We start from the raw sequence: 22,639 nt of genomic DNA on the forward strand, positions 1-22,639 counted from the left end.
TATGTAATTTGCAATAATATGCATTGTAAAAATTATATATTTTTCTTTTAATAAATAAATTAACTGTTCTTAAAAAATCTCTATATTTTAAATTAGATATGACTTATTTCTACTATTAAAGATGTGTATTTAAATGTGTATCACAAATATACTTACAATAGTAAAAATAGCAGACGCAAATTATAATAACTATAGCAACAAGGCCTGATATATATTGGTAATATTGCGTAACACTGTTACCTGAAATTGCTTGAAATATCACCTTTGTTATGCAAAAATAAACCTTAATATTTTTATTTTATTTAAAACTTACATTTCTATTTGTAACTTTATTATTAAAAATTACTAAGTTTAAATTTCTATAAACATCTTTATATTTAAAATATGCAGAAATTGTTATAATATCTTTATTTGCTTACTAGTCAGTGTTGAAAAAGTAAATCTTCCATCAGATGGCCATATAAAGTCTTTCTCGTACTTGGGATATTTCAATATCAAACGAAACTCGTATAAAGTTCCCGGTAGCAAGTTGTTTATATAGTACATTACTTTCCCTTCATTATTCACCTCAAAATTGTTTGCAATTTGCCACCTTTGCATCTCAACATTTTTATATTCCAATTCATAATGAACTGTCAAATTAACGCTAGGAGTCCACGAGATATTCATACCGCTTATGTTAACTCCGTTCAAAGTTATATTGTTTGGTTCTGAATACATATACAAGGTTTCGCGCCAACTGTCACTATAAAAATCACTGAAGTTTACTGGATACACGCGTACATATATCTCGTATATCTGTCCTGGTATCAACGATTCGAGTAATGTGAAAAATTTGTCGTCTACCTTATGTTCTGTTTTATTGATAATTAAGGATTCGTGTATTTTTCGCGTATTGTTTAACAAAATAATTGACGTCCAATATACTTCGTAAATCACGGCCACGCAGTTTAGTTTCTTAGGCGGCATCCAAGAAACTGCTGCTGTAGTAGGTGTCAGAGCCTGAATTGTCACATTTTCTGGTGCGTTGAGTTTGCCCGATTTAGTTTTCAATGTCTCTTCCGAGACGAATAACGGATCCATTGATAACCGATCAGAATAAACATTGCTTATGGCTAGTTGCAATTTGTACTCTGTATGCGGCGTTAAATTTCGAATCTCGTAATATCGCTTATATGTTTTACAGTGAAGTTATTAAACTTATTAAGCTTATTGTCCAAACAATAGCTTACGTAGATAGTATACAGAGTGCTAGGTAAGTTGTATCTTTTGCATCCGCTCTTGGGAACCGGTTCGGGAAGATTTAAGATAATGCTGTCCATCGTTACCATCACTATTTGTATTTTATAAACATTTTTGTCAGGTATCAGGCATCTCATCGAAGGATATGATTGCAAAGATTCACCGAAAGCATACAATTTATCAATCTTTGAAATCAAATTATATATCTTTTGTATGTATTTGAATGTGTCTTTGTTTTCGAGAAGTGCATATTTTTTTCAAAACATATATATGATTATACCTATAATACTTTCTCATTCGCAAAATACTGAATATACTATGAGATCGATCAATATGATTATATGCAGAAATATAAATGTATGTTTTGTCAATCGTTAAAGACCGAAAGTATGTTTTAATGTCGACTTCTATGTCTCGTAAAATAAAATTGCACATAGAAATGTTAATATTTGTCACAATCAAGAGATCGCGTAATAGCCAGTAAATTAGCGGTTCCTTAGTATTCATAGTGTCAACTTTTATATCTCTTATATATACATATTTATCGAAGGAGAAAGAGCACACAAAACTTAAATTTTTCTCATAGTAGCGAGTATCTCGTCCATAAAGATCCAAATGCATTATCCTAGGTTCAATAGTATAACTTATTTCACACAAAGTTCTAAAAAATGTAAGCATTATTTTATTATAAAACGTTTTTTACGATATTTTACGATGTAAAACGTTATTTTACGATAAGCAAAAGAAAATTTTATATAAAATGTATATTGGAAATTTTTAAATTAAATTTATATTAATTTCTTATTTTTTATATCTTTTGATTTTAATTACAAAACCATATAAATTGTTGAGAAACTACAAATCAATACAAATTTTCAGACATTGTTCATTTATTTTATATAGATAATAGTTAACATACCCCATAAACGGTAGTACAGTTAAATAATCAATATTAATATCTTCTATTTTCGAAATTTCATCATTTGTAGTTACACCATTCTCCCACTTTGTTAAGTCGAACTTTTTGAGGTAATTATCATTATAATGATGTCGTTCTATCCAGTAGAGATTTCTTGCTACCCAATCGATGCAAAGATTGCTATATTTGATATCTAAGATCATCTACTTTTATAATATTGTTTCTATTAATATCTAACATCATTAAATTTCCTTCATCGTTGCTCCAATCAATTTTATGTTCCGCTATCGAATAAGCAATACTATTCACGCCAGTTTGCTCAACGAGACTAATGTTGCTTTTTAAATCTAAATCCCATATTTCAATACCATTTTCCGATACGGTCAATAGTTTCGGTATTGGATTTTCGATTATAGTTGATACATCAATTAAATCTGTGTAAGGGCTCATATCAACTTTAGTGAGCGCTTGTACTTTAAAATAGTACGTCGTGTTAGGTTTTAAATTGTTCACCACGTGCTCCAATATTGTAGCTGAGCTACTTTTGTCCTCACAAACTTGAATCTCTTCCAAGTTTTCAATAAACCAACACTGCACTGTGTATCCTTGTATTACTTCTTCTGCAAATTCAGGCGGATTCCATCTATAAAAAAAAATGATGCTTTGGTATTTTTATTTTTTGTAAAATTATAACAGAATCAACATTTTTATTTTTTATATGTATATTTCGTTAAATTTAAATAAATACAGATTGATGCAATTTTTTACCTGAATGTCACAGAAATGTCGTCTTCTTCATTTAGAAATGCATTATGGAATTCAACAAATGCTCTGGGAAATGTTAGTTTGTTCAAAATGTTTTCTAAAAATTTTTAGATTGCATTTATTGTTAGAATTATATTCAAGAACAATGATTATCTCAGGATTTCAGAAAAAATAATTTTAAGTAAGAATAAAAGTAAAAAGAAAGATAAATGTAAGTTACAAAATGTGGAAATTAGTAATAAATGTTGACTTTCAAAATAATATAAAAAAGTTTGCGTGATTTATAAGGTTAAAAAAGTAATTGTTAATTCAAAACAGAAAAAATACAAAATTTTAGATGAAGTATTAAAAGTGGAAATTCAGAAATATCTTATTAATTAAAAAATCAGTGTACAATATTTGCAATTATTTTAAAAAGTAACTAAACTAGCAAAATTAAATAATTTAATTAACTTTATAATAAATTTTTAATAATTTTACACATAATATATGAGTTTTCCTTTCTCTTTTGTAGCAAAATAAAATTTCTCTTTCTGTTAAAAAATATTTCTTTTTAGATTCTGTTTTTATTCTCTTTTCAATGTAAATTATATTTACGATTCTCTTCATAGAATTTTCTTTTTAACAATTTATGCAGTTTTTTGCAACTTACTATTAGATTCTGAGATCACAGACATATTTGCAAATGAAGTTCCACCAGTTTTGTTTCTCTCATTCACATTGTCAAGATGACTTGTTGTGAATGATGAATTGTTGTTCTCAGATACTGGAATGTCCTTGATAAAATATAACATACGAAAAAATAAGTAAGCACCACTAAGCCAAAAACACGACTTTTAATGATAAATAATATATGTACAAATAAGTAAAATTGCCATAAAATTTTTTGTTTGTTAAATTATGTTGTTAAAATATTTTTTTTAAATACCTCTTCTGATTAATAATATATTAAATACAATGTAGATTGTATTTTTTTAAATCTGTTGTTTTTTTTTAATATATCTTCTTACATGTCAAGCATTATTTCTTATATCAAAAGAAAAATGCTATGCATCAAAAATGCAGATATCAACACGATCAATTAACATGTTATATATGAGCAAGTCAAATATAAACTTTTTCCAAAACATTTTATTTGGTCAAAATTTTTATCTCCCAATCAGACGTCAATAAGACCGTTTGGATCAATGAGCATGTTATATAAATTAATATGTGATGATTCAATGCTCGTTGATTCAGATAGTCTACTATATATGTATATATAGCTTTGTCAATTTGTGTGTCCAATTGTGTGTCAATTTGATAGTCCAAAGTCATGCAGAATAAATTAATAATGGTTACTAAGAAATCAATAATCTTTTCCTAGCAAATACATGAAAATTTTTTTGATCGTTGAAGCAATTTTGCTTAACAATTTATTGTGTGTGATTTCTTTAATATAATTTAGTTAATTTCTCTAAATAAATTTATCTTAACACAATTTTTTTTTCAAAAATTTATTTCTTAGCATTAAAGTTTCAATAACATTTGTTCTTATATGATGTCAATATTAGCTAATCAGTGCCTGTCTACAGCGAAAAAAAGGAAGAAAATCAGAATAACGACACAGCTTTCTGCTGTATAGATAAGCGCTGATTCGCAACAACAACAACAAAAATTTAGATTAAAAACCGGTTCAGAGCTTTTCAATTTAAATTGTTGTCCTGTATCTGATGGTGTGCTCTAGGTACGCTTTTTTAGTAACACCCCGTATAATATCCATTTATAAACAAAATTTTCAAGATTTATACTTTATTTTTTTCATAACATTACACATATCCCCTTCTAGTTTATGTTATTATTATACACACACAGTATATATATTTAATTATCATATATAGTTTTAATTATCTAAATAAATTATTATCTATAACAACATTTAATTTTATTCAACAAAGCAATCTCTTACCTGTATGGAGTCTGAATTTGAATAGCTTTGCATGATATCTGCTCTTGCTAATATTAACACTTTCAGTAAAACACATAATAACGTTTTTGACATATTAATTCTTTTTTTATAAATACTTGCACTCAATCAGTTTTCGCGCAATCTTTGGCAGTTCAGCTATAAATAGTGATTCTATCGATATTCTGGGTAATGCAAATGTGCTAATCGAATCAAGTCTTTTACTTATATCAGTTTTGAAATTTGATTAGTATATCAATCATGAAATCTCTTCTAATGTTATTTTTCTAAATTTTCTTTCATAATCAATGATTATGATTTCATCTTACAATATCATTAAATTATAAAATTCTGGTTAATGAATGCTCACTTTTTCCATGAAAATCAAACAACATTGAGAACTGACACATATGCATGATTGTTAAACTATAGTACAAATGTTATTAATCTCACTTTTTTTTAATATACTTTAGTAAAAAAGTAATCAAATGAAAAATAATGTACAATATATAATTATTGTTAGAAAAAATGATGGACAATCGGCAAATTATAAATCTTTAGTTTTGTTATTCAAGTACGCCAAGTTTTACCAGATCATATATATCTTTTATATCTTTTTTTTATTAAAAATTTCAACTGACAATTGTTTTTTTATATATACTATGCGTGCTCTTGAGTGACCACTATTCTTGCACGGCGTTCTTGACGGACTAAAACGTTTGTATCATTATGGTTCGAACCGAGTGTCGCAAAACGCGCTTGCGTATTTGTGATTGCTGACCATTATAAAACCATCAGCTCAAATAAATAAATAAATTTAAATTACGCATTTTTGCCGAACTATTATTCTTTATCTGCTGCACTTGTGACTCATTTTCTTCCGTAAAGACTCGTCACAATTTTAAAAAGAGCTACACTTTTTAGAGAGATTTATTTAATATTATATTATTAATATTATTAATGATTAACTTTATAATTATTATTAATAATTAACTTTTCTAAATAATATATAACTACAAATATCGCAATTAATGAGTAATTAATATTTTAAAATAATATGTAATTACATATACGACAATAAACTTCAAAGAGCGTAATTTATATATTTAATCGAATAAAAATATTTGTAATGACAAAAATATAAAATAATACATCATCCACACAGCAATACATATTGCTATCTCTCTTCATAAGCAATAATTATTTTTTAACAATAAAATTAAATGTGTTTTATGTTTTACTCTATCGTTCAACTTTCCGACGATCTAACTGATGATCTGGATTGAGAGAACTCGCAATTAAATAATCGAATTACAGGATTAGGAAATTAAATTAAGAAAGGGCTTTGTGATATATCAAATGTTTAATAGACAAATAATTTAATTTAAAATACTTATATAATTTAATATTATGCACATATATATGTCATAGTACGTGAAGTATTTTGGCAACAAATGATGGATTGCGAGGTGAGATATAGGCCGTGTAAGAGCCCATCTTTAGATCAAATTCCGATTAATTTAATCGCTTCATTATCTATACCTGCAATTTTTTAATATTAAAATAAACGAAACTATTAATCTTTTTGTTATTTGATTTGGAGGAGAAACAAGATTAAAAACGATATAAATTTAAAATAGCTATTTCAGTTGAATTTATCGCTGATCAAGATTAATCGAAATTTGATCGTGCTTAAGAAAGTGATTTTTTCGACAATAAATTTGAATAATTTGCTATATTCGTTTCCTTATCAGCATTTTTAAAAATATTTCTCCTCTTGTTAGTAAAATCAATTTAATTGCATATTCAGATTTTGAGTGAAAGAAGAAGAAAAGAAAAAGAAAATCTATAAACTTTAAAACAAATACATATTAAAAATTTAATTTTTATATTATCTATTATAATATTAAAAAATGTTACATATATTAATGTAATATGATTGTATATTTTATTTAAACATTTAAGTAAGAAAAAATATAGGAATATAAAACACAATCTTATTTTTATTGATGAACTATAACATATTAAGATTTAATCTGTAAACGACAAAACATGAGTTTACAATTATTTACAATTATTTTTCTACTTTAAAGTTCTCATTGTATTATTTGGAAAATAAAATTATTAATATCATTATTAATTAAATTTTTTTGGCTAGATAATATCCAACGGACTCAATAAAGATCTTCCATGTTATTTCTTAGAGCTATGATATTTTTGAGACACAGTTTGAAGTTTGGTCTATCATTTGCTGGACTCCAGCAACGCATCATCAACTCATACAAAGCCGGTGGAGGCAATTTAGAGGCATCACCAACCTATATCCATTGCGTACATAATCTATCACATCCAAATTAGTTCTGCCAGTGTAAGGATGCTCATCCAACGATGTAATTTCCCACATTATAACTCCGAATGACCAAACATCACTCTGGGAAGTAAATCTTCCGACCACCAAAGATTCTGGTGTCATCCATCGAACAGGAAGCAGATCTTGTCCTTTCTAAATCATGTTATTTTAACGAAGTTAATATTCTAGTTCAAACTGTCAAGTTGTCAAATTTTTAAGTATTCATATTAAAATAAAAACGTTTATGTTTGTTTTATGAAAATAATATTTATATAAATAATTTATTTTATTTATATTGTTCTTAATATCTGCATTTCTTAAAATATTTTTCCTCTTAAAATCAATTAAATTCAACACAGATTTTGCGTAAAGGAAATGGAATAAGAAGATCAAGAAAATTTACATATTACAAAACTTAATTTTTGTATATTATGTATTATAATATTAAAAATATTATATTATTTAAACATTTAGGAAAAAATATAGAAATATAGATATCAAATAGGCTACTAATATAATATGAAATAGACATTATTTTTAAAACTACTGTGGCAATCTATTGTTAAACATAGTAATCAGAACCCATAGAATGACAGATTTTGTTTTAGATATTTAAAAGTACTAGCATCAGCTTTATGTTGTTTACAGTAGTAAAATAAGTGTTGTGTTTTTAATTATCAAAATTTTGCGTAAAATAAGAAATCATTTTTTATTTTTATTAAGAAATCTAACATATTAAGGCTAAATTTGGAAATGGCAGAACATTAGTTATTTACAATTGGTTTTTCTACATAAAGCTTCTCATTGGATCATTTGAAAAATAACATCATTTATTAATTTAATTTTCTAAGCTAGATACATCAACTGGACTCAATAATGTATCTCTATGTTAGTTCTTAGAGCTATAATTCTTTTCGAGACAAAGCTTGAAGTTTGTTCTACCATTTGCTGGATTCCAGCAAATCTTACAAACGCAAAGCGTGCAAATCTGACGGCTGAAATTTTCGATTATCTCTTAAATATTGTAGCAAATCAGTTTCCATTAATTCTAACACCATTAAGGGAGATTCTTGGTCTAAGCAAGCGGCCAACAATCCTAGCACATGTTTATGTCGGAAACGATTCATAAGTTTTGCCTCTTCCAAAAACTTTTCTCTCTCCTGCGAGGAAGCAGTTTTTTAAGCATTTTTATGGCAGGGAGTATCTCTATGCCCGATTTATCAATATTCTTTATTTTTTTTTTGATATATCTGTGAAATATTTGAAATTAATTTCAATTTTCTTTAAAATATACATAGTTTAGTGTCAAATGACATTATATTTATATTTTATTTTGTATTAAATAATTTAACGAAAAATGCTTAATAGAGTGCTGTCTGACAAAAATATTTCTTTATTTGTAATCTCTTATGAAAAATATTCATGTAATTATTTATATCGAGAAAGACGTATCTGTTTCAAATTCTGTTAAACCAGAAATTAATAATATATAACATTGCATCGAAAAAGTTAGTATTTATCATTCCGAATGCGCCCTTGCTAATAATTTTTCTTGTATGATTTGTTCACGTTTCATTTTGGTCAATACATATTCATTCGAATTATATTCTAATGTACAGCTGTATAATATATTTAATTGAACTTTACCTATCTCAAGTAGAATCGGTAATTTGATTATCGGAGGCAAAACTGCTCATTATTTTTGTTGAGTTGTCGATACACTGCTATAAAAAATACATATATGTAATAATATATAACATGCAATAATATACATTGTAAAATTTGCATCGCCTCTTCAAAAAGTAAATTAACTTTCCTTAGAAAATCTCTATATATTTCATTAGATTTAATTTTAATTTATTTCTAATTAAAGACCTAAATGTATATCAAAAATATACTTATAATAATAAAATTAATAAACGCAGATTATAATAATAGCGACAAAGGCTTAATATGATTGATAGATAATATTTCAGGAATGTCCAATATATCACCATGATTATGCAAAAATATAGATTCTTAATATCATTTTATTTAAAAATTTTACACTGCTCTTATAATTTTATTATTAAAATTTAATAAATTTTTGAATTCTGTAAGCATTTTTATATCTAATTTTTATGTCTAAAATAAATATATAATGTTATGATCTATCTTTCGCTTACTTGTCAATGTTGAAAAAATAAATCTTTTATCAGACGGCCATAAAGACTTTCTGATACGTACCTCAATATCAAACAAAACTCGTATAGAATTCCTAATAAATTTTGGTATATAGGTAGTAAATTTTGTATTTAGTACATTAATTTTCCAGCATTATTCACCTCAAAGTTGTTTGCAATTTGCCATCCTGCATCTCAACGTTTTTAAATTCCAATACGTAATGAATTGTCAAATTCACGCTAGAAATCCACGATATATATAATTCAAGATATTCATACTGTTGATGCTAATTTCGTCCAAAATTATATTGGTTTCGAATACAATGTTTTTCTCAAACTGTCATTATAATGATCGCTGAAATTAGCTGGACACGTGCGAACAGATACCATGTATTTCTGCCGATCTCTGTGAAAATTTGCTATCTACTTTATGTTTGATTTTTTACAAGCAACAACTCGTTCATCTGTCGGCTATTGTTAACCAAAGTAATTAACGTCCAGTAGTACTTCGTAGATCACGGGTATACAGTTTAGTTTTTGGGTGGCATCCAATAAACTGTCGCTATAGTGGGTGTCGGTTCAGAGCCTGAATTGTCACATTTTCCTGTGCGTCGACCTTGGTTTGCTTGGTTTAGTTCTCAGTTTCACTTCCGAGCCGAATAACGAATTCATCGATAATTGATCAGAATAAAAATTGCTTAGGGCTAGCTGTAATTTGTATTCTATAAGCGGCGTAAAATTTTAAATTTTGTAAAATCTCTCGAACGTTTTTAAGGTGAAATTATTGAATTTATTAAGCTTATTGTCCAAACAATAGCTTATGTAGATAGGAGCTAGGTAAATTGTATCTTTCGCATCTGTTCTTGGGGTCCGTCTCGGGAAGATTTAAGATAACGCTGCTTGTCGTCACCATCACTATTTGTATTTTATAAACATTTTTGAAGAAAGGGAATAAGAAATTTTAAAAAATTTTTAAATGGACATATTATAAAACTTAATTTTTATATTATATATTATAATATTAAAAAATGTTATATAATTTAAGCATTTAAGTAAGAAAAATATAAAATATGAAACAAATTGCTAATATAATATGAAATTATTCCTAAACTAGACATTATTCCAAAACTATTGCAACAATCAAGCAATAATTATTATAACCATTAAAAAAGAAATTTTGTTTCAGTTATTTGAAAGTACTTAGCATCATTTTCATTTGTTTATAGTTGCAAAAATGTGAATTGTACTTTTCAAAAATTTATCAAATTAGAAAAATTAAAAAATATATTTCTTATTTTTATTGATGAACCTAACATATTAAAATTTATATTAAAGAACAAAATATTATTTATTTACAATTATTTTTCTTACTTTGAGCTTCTCATTGGATCGTTTAAAAATAAAATTATTAATAACATTATTAATTAAATTCTTTTGGCTAGATAATATTTACTGGACTCAATGAAATATCTTCTTCGTTATTTCTTAGAGCTATAATATTTTTAGACACAGTTTGAAGTTTGGTCTTTTATTTGCTGAATTCCAGCAACGCCTCATCAACTCGTACAAAGCTGGTGGACAATTTGGAGGTATCGGCAACCTGCCCTCACCTCGTATATAATCTATAACATCCAGATTAGTTTTGCCAATGTAAGGTTGCTCACCCAACGATGTAATTTCCCACATTAGAACCCCGAATGACCAAACGTCACTCTGTGAAGTAAACATTCCGAACATCAAAGATTCCGGTGCCATCCAACGAATAGGAAGCAGATCTTGCCCTTCCTAAAACAGGTGATTTTAATTAATTTTCTGGTTGTCCAACTTTATTTAGTATTCGTATTAAAATGAAAAACGTTCATTTATCTCCTGTCTTATGTAATTAGGAATAATTTATATTACTCATTTTCTCTCTGTTAAAAAAAAATGTAACATATATTATTACGACCAAAAACAAAAAAGAAATAAAATATTTCTATAAAATTAATTTTATTTAACTAATTATATTTACTTTGCGGTAATAGTCATCCTTGTAAACATCTCTAGCCAGTCCAAAATCGCCAATTTTGATGACACGGTCCTCGCGATTTCTCGCGGATACTAAGCAATTCCGACAAGCGAGATCTCTATGAACAAAATGTAAATGTTCTAGATAGCAACAGCCTCGCGCAACATCTTCGCACATGGCGAACAAATCTTGCAGTCGTAGAGCGTGCGAATCTGACGGTTGAAATTTTTGATTATCTCTCAAATATTGTAACAGATCAGTTTCCATCAATTCCAACACGATTAATGGAGATTCTTGGTCTAAACAGACGGCCAATAATCTCAGCACATGTTTATGTCGAAATTGATTCATAAGCGTGGCTTCTTCTAAAAACTTGTTTTTTTCCTGCGAGGAAGCATTTTCTCGAAGCTTTTTTATGGCAACAGGTATCTCTGTGCCCGGTCTTTCTAAATTCTTTACTTTACCTTGAAATACCTACAAAAATTTAAAATTTATATTTATGCTTTTCTAAAAATATATAGTTTAGTATCAAGTAACATTATATTTATATTTTATTTTGTATTAAATAATTTAATGAAAAATATATAATAAAGTTCATGTGTATACTATCTCACAAAAATTTTGCATTATTTGTATTTTATAATTAAATTAAACTATTTTTTATAAAAGTTATTCATATAATTATTTTATTGAAAAATGCGTATTTGTCTCAAATTCTATTGATTTGGAAATTAATAAAATTACAATAAAAAATTAGTATTTACCATTCCAAATGCGCCGCTGCCTAATAGTTTTTCTAGTATAATTTCTTCATGTTTGACTTTGGTCAATACATATTTATTCAAATTATATTCTAATGTAGGACTGTATAACTCATTGAATTGAACGTTACCGTAAGGTATCTCATGTAGAATCGCCAACTCGATGTTGGTCATTATCGGAGACAAAAGTTGTTGGTTGCTTTTGTTGCGTTGTTGGTACACTGATACAAAATTTCAATATGTAATAACATGTAATTTGCAATAATATGCATTGCAAAATTTACATCTCTTTTCAACAAATAAGTTAACTTTTCTTAAAAATCTCTATATTTTAAATTAGATATAATCTATTTTACTATTAAAAATGTGTATTTAAATGTGTATCACAAATATACTTACAATAGTAAAAGTAGCAGATGCAGATTATAATAATTACAGCAACAAAGCTTGATATAATATATAGGTAATATTGTGAAACTATACTTTTACCAGGAATGCTTGAAGTATTACCTTTGTTACGTGAAAATATATTCTTAATATTTTCATTTTATATAAAACTTACACTTCTATTTGTAACTTTATTATTAAAAATTACTAAGTTTAAAATTCTATAAATATTTTATATTTAAAATATGCCTAAAATGATGTAATATCTTCATTTGCTTACTTGTCAGTGTTGAAAAAGTAAATCTTCCATCAGATGGCCATATGAAGTCTTTCTCGTACTTGGGATATTTCAATATCAAACGAAACTCGTATAGAGTTCCCGGTAGCAAGTTGTTTATATAGTACAATACTTTCCCTTCATTATTTACCTCAAAATTGTTTGCAATTTGCCACCTCTGCATCTCAACATTTTTATATTCCAATTCATAATGAACTGTCAAATTAACGCTAGGAATCCAAGAGATATTCATACCGCTTATGTTAACTTCGTTCAAAGTTATATTGTTTGGTTCTGAATACATATACAAGATTTTGCTCAAACTGTCAGTATAATGATTGCTGAAGTTTGTTGGATACACGCGTACATATATCTCGTATATCTGTCCTGGTATCAACGATTCGAGTAATGTGAAAAATTTGTCGTCTACCTTATGTTCTGTTTTATTGATAATTAAGGATTCGTGTATTGTTTAAAAAAATAATTGACGTCCAATATACTTCGTAGATTACGGGCACGCAATTTAATTTCTTAGGCGGCATCCAAGAAACTGCTGCTATAGTAGGAGTCAGAGCCTGAATTGTCACATTTTCTGGTGCGTCGAGTTTGCCCGATTCAGTTTTCAATATCACTTTCGAGCCGAATAACGGATCTATCAATAACCGATCAAAGTAAAAATTGCTTAAGGTTAGCTGTAATGTGTACTCTGTAAGCGGCGTTAAATTTTAAATCTCGTAATCTCTCTCGTACGTTTTTACGGTAAAATTATTGAACTTGTTAAGCTTATTGTCCAAACAATAGCTTACGTTGATAGTATATAGAGTGCTAGGTAAGTTGTATCTTTTGCATCCGTTTTTGGGGACCGGCTCTGGAAGATTTATGATAATGCTGTTTGCCGTCATCAGCACTATTTGTATTTTATAAACATTTTTGTCAGGTATCAGGCATTTCATCGAAGGATACAATTGCAAAGATTCACCGAAAGCATACAATTTATGAATGTCGAAAACCGTACTTATATTTTGGATGTATTTGAATGCACCTTTGCTCTCGAGAAGAGCATACTTTTTTTTCAAGACAAATGTATAATCATTGTTTCCATAATTCTTGTCGAGATAACTGTCATATGTGACTCCAGAAATGTAAATGTTTGTCTTGTCAATCGTTAAAGATGTGAAGAATGTGTTATTGCTAATTTCTTCGTCTCGTAAAATCAAATTGCACATAGAAACGTTAATGTTTGTTACAATCAAAAAATCACTCATTAGCCAGTAAATCAGCGGTTCCTTAGTATTCATGTCGTCAATTTGTATTCCAATAATATCTGACATCTTGCTTGAGAAAGAACACACAGTAGACAAATTTTTCTGAAACGTTTGAGCGTATTTTCCATCAAGATCCGACTGTGTAATCTGAGGTTCATTAGGCATAGTGTAAGTTATCCAATACAAAGTTCTAAAAAGATAACAATTATTTCATTTATTATAAAACATTATTTTACTACTAGTAGAAAAAAAATTCTTACATATAATAAATATTTAAAATTCTAAAATTAAATTTGTTTTAATTTATTGTTTCATTATAGCATTTTATCTTTATTACAAAGCCATATAAAATTATTGACAAACTACAAATCAATACAAATTTTTAATAAAAACGTTATTCATTTATTTTAAATTAATAAAAGTTAACATACCCCATAGATGGTAGTACATTTAGACAGATATCAAAATGATTTTTTATTTTTGAAATTCTATTGTATATGGTGATGCCATTTTCCCACATTGTTAAGTCGAACTTAATGAGGGCACCAAAATTGGAATCATATGTTTCCATCCAGTAAAGATTTCTTGCTACCCAATCGATGCAGAGATTGCTCACAATGTATTGAAACTTAGCTATTTTTGTATTATTGTTTTTATCAACATCAAACATCATTAGGTCTCCAATAAAGTTGCCCCAATAAATTTTATGATCCGCTATCGAGTAAGCAATATTTATCACGCCAGTTTGCTCAACGAGACTAATGTTGCTTTTTAGATCTAGATCCCATGTTTGAATACCATGTTCAAGTTCCATTACAATCAATTTTGGTATTGGATTTTCATTTGTAGTCGATACATCAATTAAATCTGAGTAAGGACTCGCATGAACTTTAGTGAGCGCTCGTACTTGAAAATAGTACGTCGTGTTAGGTTTTAGATTGTGCACCGTGCATTCAAATATTGTGGCTAAGATACTTTTGTCGTCACAAACTTGAATCTCTTCCAAGTTTTCGATGAACCAACACTGCACTGTGTATCCTTGTATTACTTCTTCTCCAAATTCAGGCCGATTCCATCTATAAAAAAAAATGATGTTTTGGTATTTTTATATTTTCTATGATTATAACAGAATCAAAGTTTTTATATTATATTTCGTTAAATTTAAATAAATACAGACTGCAAATTCAAATTTTTTACCTGAATGTCACAGAAATGTCAACTTCTTCGTTTAAGAATCCATTATGGAACTCTACAAATGCTCTGGGAGATGTTGGTTTCCTCAAAATGCTCTCTGGAAAATTTTAAGATTGCACTTATTGTTATAATTATATAAAAACATTAACGTGAGCATCTTAGTATTTCAGAAGAAAAACAACTATTTTAAGTAAAAATAAAACAAAAATAAAAAAATAAACATAAATTGCAAAATATGGAAATTAGTACAGCAAGTGTTGACTTTTAAAATAATATAAAAAAAATAATATAAAAAAGTTTGAGTAATTTATAAGGATAAAAAGTAATTGTTATTTTAAAACAGAAAAAATACAAAGTTTCTAATAAAGCATTAAATGTCTTTTGGAAAAATCTTTTTGATTAAAAAATTTGTAGTATAGTATTTGTAATTATTCTAAAAAAAAGAAAAAATAAACAAAATAAAATGATACAATTGAATGCTTTTTATTAAATGTTGAATAATTTTACAAAAAATATATAGAGCTTTTTCTCTTTTGCGACAAAATGAAATTTATATTCTTCTTGCTGTTGAAAGATATTTTTTTTAAATCTATATATTTTTATCATCTCTTAAATAATATTTACAATTTTTTTGTTGTAGAATTATTTTTTAACGATTTATGCACTATTTTTTTGCAACTTACCAATAGATTCTGGGATTACAGACATATTTGCAAACGGAATTTCATCAATTTTGTTTCTTGCATTTACACTATGGGGATGACTTGTGAATGATGAATCGTTATTCTTGGACACTAAAATATCCTTGATAAAGTATAACATATAAAAAGATTTAAGTAAGCATCACTGGACCAAAAACACGGCAACTTCCGCTATTTTTAATGATAAATAATATTATATACAAATAAATAAAATTGCCATGAAATTTCTGGTTTGTTTAATCATATTGGCTTAATATTTTTTCTTATACTTCTACTGATTGATAATGTGTTAAATATTGTGTAGTTAAATTTTTTAAAATCTGATTTTATTATTTTTTGAGATATCTTTTAGCTTATCAAACGATATGATTTTTATATCAAAAATAAAGAGCTATGCAGCATCAAATAGACGTCAATAAGACTGTCTGGATCAATAAGCATATTATATAAATTAATATGTGATGGTTCAATTCTGGATGTTTGTTAATTCAAACGGTCTGCTATGCATGCAGCTATGCTCAATTTTATGAGATAACAAAAATCACGCAGAATAAATTAATGAGGATTATTAAGAATTCATAATAGCTTCTGTTAACAAATAATATATGTAATAATAATTAATAATAAAAATATAATTCTTTTAGAAAACAATTTTGTTTAACGATTTGGTTTTCTTGGTATGTTAACTTTTGTAAATAAGACTTTATCTTAACACATAAATACTGTTTCAAAAATTTATTTGTTATTATTAAGGTAGTTGTCTTGCAAATCACAATTAACAAAAGACTTTGAAAATTAATCTTTTTAATAAACATTATTTAATATACATTTATATATATGTGGTATCTACATGTTTGTATAACTTAGAAACAATTAACCGTCTCAAATGCGAGATAATCGTTATTAAAAATTTCACTTTTTATATCTATGTGTCGAATACGCAAAAAATACGAAAATTTTGTATTTTAAATTTTAATAATTAGAAAAATAAGAAGAAAGTGATAAAAAATCTATACAAAGTAGGACACTTTAAAAATTCTATTTAAAAAAATCGAAATTATTTACTGTTTAGTTTTAGAAATACAATAATAAAGATTTCACAGTATCATTTTATCCTTGTTATTCACCGAAAAATTAAACAAGGGCAGACGATGCTTGTGAACGTTGCGAACAATTTGCGGTTGATTTGGCAATAGCGTACAGAATATCCAAAAGTTTTCAATTGCTACAACTGTAGATAGTCGGATGTCTTAACGTTAATTTAAAATATAAAATTTTAGATTGTACTATTGCGAGATAACAATCTTAAAGTTTTATTAATGTTTTTTTTAAATGTTATAAATAGTGTCTTTTTATGATCATAGAAATTTCTGTACTTAAACTTTTATCAAATTTCTTTTCGGTTATAATTACATTTTTTAACAAATTCTGGAAAACATGATTTTATAATTAATTTACGATACTGAATAAGTATGCATATATATAGTCATATAATAAATATATGTACAATTAAAATTATATATAAAGTCGAAGGGGCGTAGCAAAATTGACTGGTTAGGTTCATTATATTGTTGATTCTTGTGATCATTGGCTTTATTATTAGGGTCAATTGATACGAATTCCATTGTACTTATACTAGATTTTGTTTTGATATTTAACAACTCCATTTTGTTATACATATATGTATACGTATACGTATCTTTAACGTAAAAGAGATGATGATTATTTTCTAAATTAATTTTTCTACATAAAAATTAATTTAGTACAAATTATTAATATCAAATTACTAAATAATTATAAATATTTAAAAAAATAAATAGCTCTTAGTAATTAAAAGAAAATTACACAAAAATGAGTTTAAGTGTATCTAGTCATATGTGCTAATTTAGCGGAGAAACAGAAAATCTTATTAATACTAAAAATATTTATTTTTAAACACAAAGCTAATATAATCAAATTTTAATATACCATCTTAATTAGGAATAATTTTTTACTACATAACATTTATTAAAAAAAATTTTTTTCTAATTTATATGTGTCTTTTTTTTTATAACATTACATATACTCTTCTACTCTGTTTTGTGTTATATAGTTTTATGTTATTATTATGCAGTATATATATTTTATCATATACCTTTTTACTTACTCAAATGAAATGTTAGCTACAATAACATTTAATTTTATTCAACAAAGCAATCTCTTACCTGCATGGAGTCTGAATCCAGATTCTTTGACTTGATATCCGCTCTCACTAATATTAACACTTTTAATAGTAAAACATATATCGTCTTCAACATAATTTTTTTTTTTATGTAAATACTTGCGCTCAATCAGTTCCCGTACAATCCTTGGCAATTTAGCTATGAATAGTGATTCTATCAATATTCTGAATAATGCTGATGTATTAATTAAATCGATGTTCCTTTATGTATAATATTTCTTAAAATTTGATTAATGCATCAATCAGAGATTTTTTCTAATGCTACTTTTGAAAATTTATTTTTATAACCAATTACACTGCATTTTACAAATTATCAAGTTATAAAATTTTTGATTAATAAATACTTACTTTTTTCCATAAAAGTCAAACGACGTTGAAAACTAATACGTATGTATTTAATTGTATTAAATTATAATATAAATATTATCAATCTCTTCTTGTATAGTTTTTTTTTATATAATTTAGTAGCAAAGCAAACAAATGAAAAGAAACGTGAAATATATAATTATTGTTCAAGAAAATTATAAACAATCAGAAAATTACTGACTTATAAATCATTACCTTTCTTATTCATGTAATATGCCAAATTTTACAAGATCATATATATTTTCTATATCTGTTGATTAAAAACCACAACTTTGACAATAGTTTCTTTTATATTATATATATATATGTGTTTTATATTATATTATATATATATTATATATACTATGCGTGTTTTTAAGAACTCACTATTCGTGGATGGCGTTCTTGATGGACTGAAACGTTTCTATCGTGCAGTTCGAACCATTGAGCGATGCATAACGCGCTTGCGTAGTTGTGATTGGTAATCATCATAAAAATCATAGGCCCAACTAATTTAAATTATGGACTTTTGCCAAATTCAATCATTTTTCATGTGCTGCATTTCACTTATGACTCATTTTATTTTTTATAAAAATACTCACCGCTACTTTAAAAAGAGCTACATTTTTTAAATTTATTTAATTTCATATTATTAATATTATTAATAAGTAATTAATTTTTATATATAATATACATTTAACTTCATACATATATCGCGACAATAAACTTCATAGAGCGTATTTCGCATAATTTATATATATTTAATTAAATCAAGGAACGCGCGTAATGACAAAAGTCTAAAATAATAAATCACTATGTTGTTGCTATTTTTTTATCAGCAATAATTATTTCTATAATAATATTTAAAATTAAATATATTTTGTCCGATACCATATTGTACAACTTTTCGACGATCTAAATATGATCTGAATTAAGAACGCGCAATTCAATAATCGGATCACAGGCTTGAGTAATTAACTTAACGAAAATCTATATATATTTTGTGATACATCAATCGTTTAACAAATAATTTATAATTTAAAGTATTTGTAATACTTTAAATATTTACATAAATATTTTCAAATATTTGTATACGTTCATATCCTGCGCATACATATATCATAGTACATGAAATAATTTAGCAACAATTGCTTCGGAATGACAAATTGCTGGAAGAAATATAAGATGTGTGAGAACACACATTTAGATCAAATTTTGATTAATTTAATCGGTTTATCGATACCTACAATATGTTTTTAATGTTTTCAATATTGCTCAAATTATTAATTTTTTTGTTTAACCTATGGAAGAAAAGAGATTAAGAATGATATGAATTTAAAATTGCTATCTCAGATGAATTTATCGCTGGTCGAGTTTAATCGGGATGTCGTGTAAAAAAATTATTCTTTTTTGTAATAAATTTGTGCAATTTCTGCTATATTCTCTTTTTACATGCATTTTTTAAAATAAATTCAGTTGTACACTCAGATTTTGAATGAAAGAAAAGGGAAAGAAATAAAAAAATTAGAAAATTAAAAAAATGCAATTTTATAAAATATAATTTTATAATAATTTATTATAGTATAAAAATATAAAAATAATTTAATAATAAAAAGTCAGCGCACAAAATTCATAGTGTGTGTTACTTTGGAATGAACAAATATGTAACTCTACAATATATGTAAAAATTCAAATGATCCATGAGATGTAAATTAATCCGAACATTTATCATAATCTTTTCTAAAATTATGCATTAATTTTAAAAAATGTTATATATATTAATGTAATATAATTATGTATTTTATTTAAGCATTAAAATAAAAAGAAAATATAAAATATAAGCTGCTCATATAATATAAAATAGACATTATTTCTAAAACTATTGTAGCAAAATCAAACGATAAATTATTAGAACCATGAGAAAGAAAGGTTTTGTTGTAGTTATTTGAAAGGACCTAGAATCAATTTCACGTTATTTATTGTTATTAATTGTAAGAACAAGTGCTGTATTTTCTAATCATTACAGTCTTTGAAAATATAAAATTGAAAAATACCTTTCTTATTTTTATTGATAAATCTAACATATTAAGATTAAATTTGGAAACGGCATAATATTAGTTATTTATAATTATTTTTCTTACGTTGGGCTTTTCATTGGATCATTCGCAGAATGATATTATTAATTAATTTAATTTTTTTATAAAATATCCATTTGACTCAGTAAGGTATCTTCTATACTATTTCTTAGAGTTATAATATTTTTGAGACAAAGCTTAAAGTTTGGCCTATCATTTGCTGGATTCCAGCAACGCAGCATCAACTCGTACAAAGTCGGTGGACAATTTAGAGGCATTGGCAACCTGCCTTCAGCGCGTACATAGTCTATCACTTCCAGATTAGTCCTGCCAGTGTAGGGATGTTCACCCAACGATGTAATTTCCCACATTAGAACCCCAAACGACCAAACATCGCTCTGAGAAGTAAATATTCCAAGCACCAAAGATTCTGGTGCCATCCAACGAATAGGAAGCAGACCTTGCCCTTTCTAAAACATGCGATTTTAGTGAAATTAATGTTCTAATTCAAGTTGTCACTTTTAATTTAGAAATATTCGTGCTAGAATGTAAAACGTTTATTTATATCTTGTTTTATATAAATAAAAATATTATTTATATTATATTTATTTTATTTAAATGTTATAATTAAAGTAAAAATATACCAAATTATTACGATAAAAGAAGAAAAGCCAAACATTTCTAAAAAAATTTATTTTATTTAAATAATTATATTTACCTTTCGGTAATAGTCATCTTTGTAAACGTCTCTAGCTAGTCCAAAATCACCGATTTTGATGATACGATTCTCTCGATCTCTCGCGGATACTAAGCAATTTCGACATGTAAGATCTCTATGAACGAAACGTAAATCTTCCAGATAGCAACATCCTCGCGCAACATCTTCGCACATGGTAAACAAATCTTGCAGACGTAGAGCGTGCGAATCTGACGGTTGAATTTTTTGATTATCTCTCAAATATTGTAACAAATCACCAATTTCCATTAATTCCAGCACAATTAATGGAGATTCTTGGTCTAAGCAGACGGCCAACAATCTTAGCACGTGTTTATGTCGGAAATGATTCATAAGTCTGGCTTCATCTAAAAACTTCTTTTTCTCTTGCGAAGAAGCTTTTTTTCGAAGCATTTTTATGGCAGCGGGTATCTCTACGCCCGATTTTTCGAAATTTTTTATTTTCCCTTGGTACACCTGCATAATATTTGAAATTAATTTAAATTTATATTTAATTAAAAGATATATAGTTTAATGTCAAGGAATATTATTTCATTTATTGTATTAAATAATTTAACGAAAAATTCAAAATGGAATCCATGTGTATGTTATTTCATCAAAAAAATTTTTATAATTTATTATAAAAAGTTATACACATAATTATTTTTATCAAGAAATTAATTCATTTCAATTTATGTTAAACTAGAAACTAATAACTTATAATATTACATATAAAAAATTAATTTTTACCTTTCCAAATGCGCCGCTACCTATAAGTTTTTCTAGTCTGATTTGCTCACGTTCGATTTTGGTCAGTACATATTCATCTGAATTATATTCCAATGTAGGACTGTATAACATATTGACTTGAACATTACCGTTTGGTATCTTATGTAGAATTGCTAATTCGATGTTCGTCATTATTAAATCTTGCTCGTTACATTTGTTGTGTTGTCGACACACTGTTACAAAATTGCAATATGTAATTTCCAATAACATGCATTGTAAAAATTATATATTTTTCTTTTTAACAAATAAATTAACTGTTCTTAGAAAATCTCTATATACTACATAAGATATAATCTATTTCTATATTTAAAGATGCGTATCCAAATGTGTCTCACAAATATACTTACAATAGTAAACGTAGCAGACGCAAATTATAATAACTATAGCAACAAGGCCTGATATATATTGGTAATATTGCGTAACTACACCGTTACCTGAAATTGCTTGAAATATCACCTTTGTTATGCAAAAATGAACCTTAATATTTTTATTTTATTTAAAAACATACATTTCTATTT

At 26.6% G+C, this 22,639-nt stretch overlaps 1 protein-coding gene and 1 pseudogene across 1 annotated transcript; both read right to left on the reverse strand.

The window, feature by feature from the left end:
• LOC126856063 (proto-oncogene tyrosine-protein kinase ROS-like) overlaps positions 1–22,639 on the reverse strand; it is a 29,198-nt pseudogene that overhangs the window by 1,537 nt on the left and 5,022 nt on the right.
• LOC126856030 (proto-oncogene tyrosine-protein kinase ROS-like) lies at positions 10,794–16,110 on the reverse strand. The gene is given in 10 exon segments (XM_050604190.1): positions 10,794–10,886; positions 10,889–11,168; positions 11,395–11,865; positions 12,156–12,373; positions 12,552–12,662; positions 12,820–13,277; positions 13,279–14,271; positions 14,513–15,157; positions 15,279–15,372; positions 15,959–16,110. Coding segments are annotated over 10 exon segments (3,474 nt in total). The 5' UTR covers positions 16,098–16,110; the 3' UTR covers positions 10,794–10,821.

Source organism: Cataglyphis hispanica, chromosome 17 (genome assembly GCF_021464435.1).
Source record: "Cataglyphis hispanica isolate Lineage 1 chromosome 17, ULB_Chis1_1.0, whole genome shotgun sequence".
Lineage (NCBI taxonomy): Eukaryota > Metazoa > Arthropoda > Insecta > Hymenoptera > Formicidae > Cataglyphis > Cataglyphis hispanica.